Raw genomic sequence first — 11489 nt, 5'->3', positions numbered from 1 at the left:
AATCGTACTTCTTCTTTTTTGACAACCATGCCACATTCATTGTGTTTAGTTAAAACTTAAAATACTATTAATCTCAAAAAAAAATTAATTTATAAAATCTATCAAATCTAACTCTACCTCACAAGTGAAATAAAATCAACATCCATAACCATAAGTTCTACCTCTATTCAAATATCACAATTGATTTGGACCGGAGCACACAAAATATAACAACTAAATAAAAATACAAAAAGTCGAAAACCTAAACAACATCAGCAGCTTCAGTAAAGATTCACGCCTCGTCTCCGTTGGCAACACGAGTTCTCTTCACCACCTCAGCCCCTTAAATCTTTGCTCAGCATATGAACATAACTATTACTTTGTATAATAAAATCTTCTAAAATTTAAAATATTTATTATAAAATGTATTATTTCAAACCAATCTCTTACATGCTTTGTCTTACTAAGTAATTCTTTTTTCATTTTCTCCACCATGTTCTTCACATGGTTTATGTCCGTAATCACACTGCTCATTTACCTGTAGAACTTGTGCTTCTTGCACTCATTTTCTTCAAACAGGGGCTTCAGGAAAGCTTCAGAATTAATGTACACAATGAGGACAACCGATTGTCTTACATCCATAGAATTATGGAAAAAAAAAATATTCTTATCAACTCCTCTACTGGATCAAATAACAGCTGCTGATGAAATTAAAATAAAGCTCCTTTTGCTTTAATTTAGTTCTCTATTTTTACCTCTATCTGATTATCAAATTTTAATTAAAAAACAAGACTTTATTAGAAGTCGAACTATATAATTTAACTGAAATATACCTGCAAAAAAGAAGAAGAAGAAGTTTTAGAAGATCATACCTGCAAAAAGAACGTCAATTAAAATTTATAATTTAGAAATAAATAATCACTAGCATATCGATCATTAAATCTTTTTCATCCTAGAAAAATAAATATAAAGGGTGGTAGGGAAAAAGAACTCTTTAAATTTAGTATCTTTTGTTTTTTTTATCTTTTATATTTTACCGTATGAATATTTACCATATTATTCTAAATTTTATTTTTAATATCTCAAGAAAATAATGTGAGTTAATAATATTTTGCTACATTGAAAAATAAAAGTATTTTTAAAATACTTCTTATTTAATTTTAAAATTAAGTTCTCCATTAACTTTTACCTCAATTTTAAAAATAATTTTTCAAGATACTAAATTAATTTATATCTATTTTAAACTAAGATAGAGTATCTTGAGACGTTTGAAGTAAAATAAATAGTTTCAATGATAAATATTTATATGATAAAGAGTGAGTAATAATAATAGGAGTAAAACATAGGGTGCTTTTTATAAATGTTTCTATTTTTTTGGAAGACAGGTCTCAAAACAAGATAAACCAATAAGTTGGGGAGCGGAATGCAAATTGCGCTTCTTTATTACAAGCTTCATTCCGATCTCTTTTTATTTTGCTTATTTTAATAGCTTAATAAAGTTGTTCTTGGTTTTTCAAGAACTCCGTCGGCGGTCAGCTTCCTCCGCAGCTCCCAAATTCCCATTTCTTTGACTAAAATTAAGGTTAGGGTTCCAAATCCAAGGCGCTGCCAATTCCTACTTCTTCCTTCGTTTGGCTTTCAAATCAGGTGCTCATCATCCCATTCTTTACCTTTCCCTCTTTTCCTTTGTCTCTTTGTAGATTTCATCTCTTGCTTCGATTTCCATCTCCTCTTTCCCCATGCTTGAAATCGGGACCCAAATTTGTTTCTCATTGACCGAACCAGTCCGTTTCCCTCTAATCCACAGGCGAAATTAGGGTTTAGGATATATTGATTTCTTAAGCTCTTGATGTATGTTTCAGTTTTGATTGGAGCTCAAGATCATGTCGATGCACGAGAGGAAGACGATAGATTTGGAGCAGGGATGGGAGTTCATGCAGAAAGGAATCACCAAGCTGAAGAACATCTTGGAAGGGCTCCCCGAGCCGCAGTTTAGCTCGGAGGACTACATGATGCTCTACACGTATCCTTTCTCTTTACATGTTTAGGGTTGCGTTCTCTTGATTCTTTTCGCTCAATTTGGTTTGTTTCCTTTTACTGGTGGATTAGGACTATATACAATATGTGCACTCAGAAGCCCCCTCATGATTACTCGCAGCAGCTGTATGATAAGTATCGAGAGTCGTTCGAAGAATACATCACTTCAACGGTGAGGAAGGCTTTCTATTTTTTCTTCTGCCTCTTTCTTTCTGTTTTATTTGTCTTTTAGGTTTAATATGGAAAAGCATAAGCATTGTTCTTGCAATGTAGGCTCCATACAAAGCAAGTTTAGTATGCCTGATATAACTTTGCAGCTCTACAGTGGTTTTATTTCTGATGGGAATGATCATTTGCTTTTAAATCCTGTTTGTGTAGTTTTAGAACTGAAGTACCTGATATTTGACATGCAAATATATGGCTTTCCTCATTCTAATAGCTGAAATTGTGATTGACATATTCATTGGAGTTGTCTTCTTTTAACTGAGCATGCACTGAAAATGTGGTAAAATTTATAGAAGTACTTGGAAGGGAAATGAGAATGCTGTAGAGTACGTGATATTTTACTTGGGCCTCTGGAATTTGGTTCTTGGGGATCATAATCAATCCAAGAGATTTCTTAGGTGGATGATGCAGAGTGATCTGATACTTGAGGTCTTTTTGAGTTTTATTTTTTAACTTCAGTTACAGTGTATGAAATTTAAAACCTGTTGATATTTTTTCCCTTTGGCTGTGCATGGAATGGAAGGCATTGTATCAGCTCTGATGTTCTCATTCAATATATATTACATCAACAATCAAGTTTGGTGCCCTCAAACTTCCTTTTAACCCCTAGAAAATGAATATTGTGGGTTAACTTTTTTAGCAGAGCTAGGGCATTGTTTACATATTTGGAAGCCTCAGTAGCTTGATTTCTACGTTGATAATAGTCATCTAATTCAGCTTAGAATTTGTACGAATTGAGCTTTTTATCATGCTCATATGCTTTATAAACATATACTGCTGCTCTCTCATTCAAAATGGTAATTACATGTTTCTTTGGTAGTCTTCTGTCTGTCTAATGCTCACAGTTATTCTCTTTAAGCAGCTCTACTTTCATAATTCAGGTGCTTCCATCCTTGAGAGAAAAGCATGACGAGTTTATGTTGAGGGAACTCGTGAAAAGATGGTCAAATCACAAGGTCATGGTCCGATGGCTATCACGTTTTTTTCACTATCTTGACCGCTACTTTATAACTCGAAGGTCGCTCCCTGCGCTCAACGAAGTTGGGCTTACTTGCTTCCGCGATCTGGTATATGAGGATACTAACTTCACAATTTTTTATGCTTGATTGTTCAAGTTTATTTCCCTCATATTATATCTGCACTTTGTTAATGCATACTCATACCATGTAAGTATTCTGCATCATCTATCTTACTGAGCTCTGCAAAGTTCTGATGCTTCTTGGATGATTTGTGATTTTCCTTGTCCTCTATTACAGGTTTATCAAGAGATTAATGATATAGTGAGAGATGCCGTGATCTCTTTGGTATGTGGATGTTGAAAGATGGAACCATGTATTTATCTTTGGTATAATGTCATTATATCGTCCTTAGCATTATTTTCACTAAGCAGATTGATCAAGAGCGTGAGGGGGAGCAGATTGATAGAGCTTTATTGAAAAATGTTTTGGATATTTTTGTTGAAATTGGATTGGGAAAAATGGATTATTATGAAAATGACTTTGAAGCATACATGCTTAAAGATACTGCAGCATATTATTCTCGGAAAGCTTCGAACTGGATTTTGGAGGACTCATGTCCAGATTACATGTTGAAGGTATTTTCTTCTAGAATATGCTTGAACAACAAGCATAAAACTTTTCTTAAAGTTAATGATGATGGCTTCTTGGTTTCTTTCAGGCAGAGGAGTGTTTGAAAAGGGAGAAAGATAGAGTTTCGCATTACTTGCATTCAAGTAGTGAACAAAAATTATTGGAGGTTCATCCTATTCAAGTTTTTAACTTATTTATTTTGATTACTTTTTTCCCTTAAAAGATCATAGTTATCTATGGCGGACTCAACATTGAACTTGGCTAAGGGCAGAATCCCTAGTCTATTTGTCAACCCTGTTGCTCAGTCTACTACTAGTTTGTACTTTGTACAGTATAATCAAAATTTTTTAAAATAAAGACAATAAAATAAAAAATGTAAATCGACAAAAAATTGCCGTACTGTAATTCATCCACATATTAATTTTCGGCACTTGCACAATCACTTTCAAATCAACAACTCCATACTCATCTATACCATATGTGCATTTGATAATGTACATCAATATTTTCTTTTCCATTTGTGTTCATACTGACTTTGGAGTTGCATAGAATGACATTGTATTTTAGGATGATAATGAGAACTTGATATCGGTAAATTTGCAATTCTCATTCTGCCATCAGTATCTTAAAATCATGAAAATTGGTTAAGTTCCAAGTACATTTTCAATGACGACATCATATGCACTATAAGTGTCTCACAACATTTTAGTTTTAAAAGGAACAGCAACAATGCATTGAAGGGTTACATGAACTTGTTAGCTTGAAAGAAGTAGATATTGCTATCTTGTGGTAGTTCTAATATTTGTCATCTTATGACCTTTTATGCTAATTAGACTATTGACTTCCGTAAGGTAAAATGCAGTTTCTTGAAGATTCACCTACATGTTCAGCGCTTCTTTTGTTAGTTAAATCCTCTCTCAATAAGAACATCCTAATGAATAAGTCCCTGGCCACTGTGTGGTATGGTAAGGACAAGATGTACATAGCTTTACCCCCACAGTTAAAATCCCCTTTTAATGGAGACATTCATGTAATGAAATAATTAATAAAAGTTTGACGGAAGCTCTTGCTGCATCATCTACCAGAGGATGTCAATTGTCTAGGCAGATGTACAACATGGATATTTAAGTCTGCATGTATTTAGGTGAATTTTTGCTATATTATACTGATACGATGGATCAAGCCCTGCCTATTTTTTTATTTCTAAATTGAGCCTGCATCTTTTGGGTGCTTGTTCTTGAAAGACCAGTTTTCTTGTTAGAATAGACTTGAGCAGTAGCCGTAGGTTTGATTCAATGATGCACTTTCGACTTATCAAATCACTGTTTCAACTTGACCGAAACTTTGTTACACATACTCTAACCCTAGTCACCATACTGTGGAATCTTATTTGAGATAGTTGACGCGCTCATGCAACCTGCTTTACAGAATTAAAATCTAGGAAAATTGGTTGCTCATGGATACCTGTATTTGAAGGCTGAGGTTGCATATTGCGCTCGCCACGATATTGTGAATCTGTTGTTGATTTCATTGCCAAGTTGAAAAATATAAAAAAAAGGTGCAAAATAGAGGGTTTAGATCATTCAGTATAGAGAAGTAGACTATTAGCATTGAAGCAAATACAAGTTCACAATTTGATAGGAAAAATAAGTATAGCAAAAATCTTTTGCTACAGTTTCTGAGAACTGTTTGTGGAATCTGGGAACAAAGCCTTATCCTTTTATTTATTAACACAAATTGCTAACATCACAGTGCATCCATAATTTGTGTATAGTGCACAACAAATAACTTACAATTAGGATCCTATCCACACTAATATCACTTTGAGGATAATTAAATGTGAGGCAAATTCTAGATGGGAACATATGTTGTATTAAGGGACAGATCATATGGGTCAAAGTAGAGGAAGAATTCAAGTGGAAGGGATTAGTTATATTGGGTAAGGATTATGGATGAAGATAATAACAGGAAATTAAGGCACTCATTTTTTAGTCCTCCTCAACAATGACAGTGACCTTAAACTTTGTGCTTGATGTAGTAGAATACCAGCTGCTTGTCAATGAGGCTGAATCCAAGAAGGATAAAGTTCACATTTGAAAATATGTTGACATTGAGCCTCTGTAGGCATAAGAAGATAGGGTTTCCTCTTGTCTTTGAGTCTATTGCTGCATTTGTCACAGTCCATTTATGATTTTTAACTCATATCATACCAGTGCTGTTATTTAGATCAATTCTTAACTCTATGATTGGACTACATGTGTATATTTTTTGGGCATAGAAAATTGACTGCAAGTGTCAACTGGATAGTCTAGATAGTGGTCTGAGTGCTAGGTTTTGCTTCTTTAATCTGGTATGCCCAGTCTATTGACAAAAACAATAGGATTAGTAAACTTCTTCACCAGTCCAATTGTCTGACCTGCATATCTTATCTGATGATATTACTAGCCTCTAAAGTTATTCTTTTACTTGACAGTTGATGATTCCTCATACATTGTTTCACGATTGCTATGCTTGTAGAAAGTGCAACATGAGTTACTCTTTGTATATGCAAGTCAACTTCTTGAGAAAGAGCATTCTGGATGCCATGCCTTGCTGCAGGATGATAAGGTTAGTGCATAGACATGTATATTCCTTATTGTAAAATGAATGCAGAGCAACATGGAGCAACCAGACAGTTTCAATGTTTTATCATTCTGTGCTTGTTAGGTTGATGACTTGTCGAGGATGTACAGACTCTTCTCTAGAATAAATCGTGGGCTTGACCCAGTTTCTCAGATATTTAAGCAGGTCAGCATAAATTTATTATCCTGTAAAAATAGTTGAAAAGTGTTTCTTTTCCTTGTTGATTTAGCGAAGTTTCTGATCTGCAGCATGTCACAACTGAGGGTACAGATTTGGTCAAACAAGCAGAAGATGCTGCAAGTAATAAAAAGGTCAAAAATATTCTGATCCTCTCTTCCTCCAAATGGACTTTCTTACATGCATTTATATAACTCATTCAGTTCTTGTAGAACAAAATTACAATTGCAATCTATTGTCATTGCATACTAGTATGTAGTATTCAGTGGGACGAAATTCTACACAAATTGTGGAAATTTAATTTCATAACTTTTGCATATGAAGTTACGAATCCATAATGAAGAGGCATAGAAAGGTAGTATGTTGACCATTGAAAGCAAATCTATTCGTTAATTGTAACATGAAATATCAGGACAGTGGGCTGTAAATGATGTTTGTAATTCCTGAGGTGCCGATGAACTATTGGTGTACATAAATCAAAAGGCAAAGGCTATTTTCAAATTGGTAGTATATTTTTATGCTAACTACATTCTTTGGCCTTATTCCTCCTCTCTCAGTCTCCCTCTTTTTTGTCACGCAAAATTCTCCCACAAGCCCTCGACACTGAATTCTTCATGGAAAGGAAATATAAGATCCATAAAATCTCTATTTTGTTGCATAATAACCCGTTACTTATCAAGGGTGATGAATAACGTCAGAAATTACACAGGTTAGAGGGTGTTCAGTTCAGTACAGCAAATCGTCGGAGGGTTGTTTTTCCATTTTTTGTCTAATGGTTTGCATGCGAAATTTCTAAGGTCCATATCTGAAACCCCCAAGATAACCAAGTCACTTTCCTACAGTACTTTTGTAGTGATTGTATTGGCCATTTAATTTCTTATCCATTCTGAGAGTGGGTTTCTACTTTCTACCTCGGAAGGAAATGCGTCATATTGAAGGCATAAAAGGTGCTGGACTACAAAATGGCTGAATAATGTGCAAGCAATATATGCTCTTTAATTCTCATATCACTACCAAGCTTCTTCCATGTTATTTGCCTTCAGAAGAACATTATGAAAAACCAGGATCTAGATAATCTTTAATTGGTGTCATTTCAGATATTGCACGCATCCACTCATATCAGAATCAGAATTTATCTGCTTCTCAGCTTGTATGCATGGTATTTTATGCATTTTGTCACATAGTTAGTTAGTAACCTTCCTTGCAATAATGGTCTAACCAACTACTGTGTTTTCATTTGGATATTTAGTCGATCTTTCTTCTTGCATATGGCCATTATTTTTTTTTCTATCAGTCTAATATGATGAATAATATGGTTCTTTTTCAGGCCGAGAAAAAAGATTTGGTCGGTTTGCAAGAGCAGGTAATTGCATTTTATGGTCAATATGACGACTGACTGAGGAGCAGTTTTATTGATGATAGTATCTAGTTTTCAGGTTTTTGTTAGAAAAGTAATTGAGCTCCATGACAAGTATTTGACATATGTGAGTGACTGCTTCCAAAACCACTCTCTTTTCCACAAGGTACAGATTTGCACACTATTTTGTTTGTTTGGGATCCATCTTCATATTTGCCCTCTAAACTTTTCTAGTCTTTATCAGGCATTAAAAGAGGCCTTTGAAGTATTCTGTAACAAGGGAGTTGCAGGAAGCTCAAGTGCCGAACTTCTAGCTACCTTTTGTGATAACATACTTAAAAAAGGTGGAAGTGAAAAACTAAGCGATGAAGCTATTGAGGAGACGCTTGAAAAGGTCACTTCCTTTTCCAGCTGCTATTCAGTTTTCTTATGACACCTTGCTTTGCATCATCAATGAATCTTTTACAGGTCGTCAAATTACTTGCATATATTAGCGACAAAGATCTTTTCGCGGAGTTCTACAGGTGCAAGCTTTATCCTACATTCTGTCAACAACTAGCTTTCTTCAATTTTAACTTTTATATTTTGCTTTCTGTACACCCTCCCATTGTAATTATTGGCAGGAAGAAACTTGCTCGGAGGCTGCTATTTGACAAAAGTGCTAATGATGACCATGAGAGAAGTATTTTAACAAAGCTTAAGCAGCAATGTGGAGGGCAATTTACTTCGAAAATGGAGGGCATGGTCTGTTAGTTTGACTTTGTTATTAGTTATCTGTGATAATATTTGTGTTCTCTTACGTTTTCTTTTTCAGGTAACTGATTTGACACTTGCAAGGGAAAACCAATCAAGTTTTGAGGAGTATCTTAATAGTAACCCTCAGGCAAATCCTGGAATTGACTTGACTGTGACTGTTCTAACAACTGGATTCTGGCCAAGTTATAAATCCTTTGATCTTAATCTTCCTGCTGAGATGGTAATTTTTTGATATTATACACTTCTTTCTCACTTGCTTCTTTTTTCCAAATATTGTTGTTTTAAGTGGACTGTTCTTTTGGCTAGTCACATTTCCACGGTTTTCCAACAGGCTTGAGTGGTACAAGACTATCATTTTGCAAAGTTGAGATAGTACCTTTGGTTCATAAATTCTGTGCCTATGTGATATGTAGGTTAAGTGTGTTGAAGTTTTCAGAGAGTTTTATCAGACAAAAACCAAGCATAGGAAGCTTACGTGGATATATTCATTGGGTACGTGTAATATCAACGGCAAGTTTGAACCTAAAACCATTGAGCTGATTGTGACAACTTATCAGGTAATGTTTAAGCTCTTTATCTCATATATGAATTGAAGCTCCATGGCTATTCGTGTAATATTCTGATGCATCTTTCTTACCTGCAGGCTTCTGCACTGCTGCTTTTTAATTCTTCTGATAGACTGAGTTATTCAGAGATCATGTCACAATTGAACTTGACAGATGATGATGTTATCAGATTGCTCCATTCTCTTTCATGTGCAAAATACAAGATTCTTAACAAAGAACCAAGTACTAAAAGCATCTCTTCAACTGATTATTTTGAATTCAATTCCAAGTTCACTGATAAGATGAGAAGAATCAAGGTAAAGTATTTGTTACCTAATCATTCTTTAAATGTATTCTTCTGGATCTACTTATTCAAGTTAACTTGTCATCTTTGATCTGTAGATACCTCTTCCTCCTGTGGATGAGAAGAAGAAGGTCATTGAAGATGTTGACAAAGATAGAAGATATGCAATTGATGCTTCCATAGTGCGTATTATGAAAAGTCGTAAAGTGTTGGGTCACCAACAGCTAGTTATGGAATGTGTCGAGCAGCTTAACCGGATGTTCAAGGTATAGAGCTTTTCATGATATCTATTGTTTTTTTTTCTTGAAGAAGAATATTGGTATAAATATAATTTGTTGGTATCTCCTTACTATCTACAGTGTATGGCTAAATATGCCTTTTTAAGGTCCATGTGTTTATATGCTTGCTTTACAAATCAGTAATTAAACATCAAAGTTCCTTTACATTATGAGGTCAATATCCTTGAGTAAATTAATAATTTCAGAGTTTGTTTCTGGCAAAAGGATTTTTTTTCCTGATGTTTGTTGATCATGGTAAGTAGTCAAGTTTTAATTATGTGATGTGCAGCCCGACTTCAAGGCAATAAAGAAAAGAATAGAAGACTTGATCACAAGAGATTATTTGGAGAGGGACAAGGACAATCCGAACTTATTCAGATATTTAGCCTGAATAAACCTTTTTCTGTTGCTGAAGGAAAGTTCTCTTCCACCATTTCTTTCTGGGAAGCTGCCAGCAATAATGTAAACTCTCTATTGGTTTTATCTTGGAACAGATGCTTCTAACTTATTTTGCTGCTTGAGAGATGAAAGCCAAGACACATAACTACATAAGCCTTCTTGTACATTATCCTCGAAGCCAGGTTTGGGTTACTTCCTAGATCCCTTCCCCTTACAGTACGAATGAAGCTTCTGAATGTGAAATGCGCAATCGGAACTTACTTGGTGCTGCATCTTGATATTATGTCAGCATATGTACTCTCTGAACTTGCTTTCTGCATTTATTTGGTTACAACTCTATTGTATTTTATTTGGCACTAAAGTTGTTTATTGGTCCATTGTATGACTCAAGTGACTAGCAAGAATTGGAACTCTTCACATAGTTACTTTTATCTTATCTAAAGCTGCATTGTGTTTCATTTGTGCAATTGCTTGAGATAGTTATTGTTACAATTTACTCAGAAACTGTTACTCTGAGAAGGAAATATGTGTCTCCACTGCTCAGGCAGCTTTGATTGATGAATCGGTTTGTGACTGTTGCATCCTGTTTTGATATTCCATTTCCGGAGGGCAAGTTATCACCATACATGGTGCTCGTTTTCCTTGTCCTAGATGCTTTTTCTATGGTACTTTTGTTCTATGTGGTTGGAGATAAAACACTTGCTGCAGTGGCGTAATGTGCATTGAGATGTTAATGTCAATCATGATGTAATTGAATGATAGCTTGTGTGTGTGTGTGAAGGTTCAAGGAATTGTGGAGTATAGAAAAATTCAACGAATTTGTAAGGTTAGTGCAGCCATCGATTCCAACAGAGTATGCTAAACCTGCTCTTCCCGTAAGTGCAGCCATCAACAATTTTACAGAGTGCAATAGCAGTATAAAGTTGGGCTATTTTCTTTGCCTGGTCTGCTGCTTGGTTGTTCCTGAACTTTCGATGTGTTAGTCATGCTTGTTTTCCCTCTTTCCTGTGCTCTAGTTGTTGGAAAAATAAAGATTGACCTTTCCTTCTTTTTTTCTCCTTTTGCACATACAGTATATCTTTCTCTTTTTAAGCTTGTCTTGCTTTGTTTTTGTGCTTTGGCAGATATTATTTAGCTTTCTTTATTTCACAGGTCTCATTTTTGTTAAAGAATTTAGAATTGCATGTCAAGTACATAGCTATGTCAATATCACCTTCTTTT

The 11489-nt window shown here is 34.9% G+C and overlaps 1 protein-coding gene across 2 annotated transcripts; it reads left to right on the top strand.

Annotated features, from left to right (window-relative positions):
• Positions 1-1444: 1444 nt before the first annotated feature.
• LOC140781250 (cullin-1-like) lies at positions 1445-10726 on the top strand. Of its 2 annotated transcripts, none has more exons than XM_073127169.1 (20): positions 1445-1561; positions 1842-2002; positions 2089-2188; positions 3123-3308; positions 3498-3545; positions 3632-3835; positions 3919-3996; positions 6348-6437; positions 6537-6617; positions 6701-6763; positions 7957-7992; positions 8066-8152; positions 8231-8380; positions 8455-8510; positions 8610-8730; positions 8801-8962; positions 9156-9299; positions 9386-9604; positions 9690-9857; positions 10159-10726. In XM_073127169.1, the coding sequence occupies exons 2-20, from the start codon at positions 1863-1865 to the stop codon at positions 10258-10260; spliced, it is 2235 nt and encodes a 744-aa protein (XP_072983270.1). In that variant the 5' UTR covers positions 1445-1561; positions 1842-1862; the 3' UTR covers positions 10261-10726. The 2 variants fall into 2 exon arrangements, with proteins under 2 accessions (XP_072983270.1, XP_072983269.1); XM_073127168.1 differs by having other exon boundaries at positions 1445-1626.
• Positions 10727-11489: the final 763 nt, after the last annotated feature.

This window comes from Typha latifolia, chromosome 2, assembly GCF_019914945.1.
Source record: "Typha latifolia isolate L0001 chromosome 2, TyphaL0001v2, whole genome shotgun sequence".
NCBI lineage: Eukaryota > Viridiplantae > Streptophyta > Magnoliopsida > Poales > Typhaceae > Typha > Typha latifolia.
This window is presented reverse-complemented; position numbering and strand designations above follow the sequence as displayed.

Bases quoted from the DNA above. Each gene is read 5' to 3' on its own strand.
- LOC140781250 (XM_073127169.1), top strand. From the start codon at position 1,863: ATGTCGATGCACGAGAGGAAGACGATAGATTTGGAGCAGGGATGGGAG. The intron at 3,309-3,497 runs GTATATGAGGAT...CCTCTATTACAG, and splicing joins TTACTTGCTTCCGCGATCTG to GTTTATCAAGAGATTAATGA. The intron at 3,997-6,347 runs GTTCATCCTATT...CTATGCTTGTAG, and splicing joins GTGAACAAAAATTATTGGAG to AAAGTGCAACATGAGTTACT.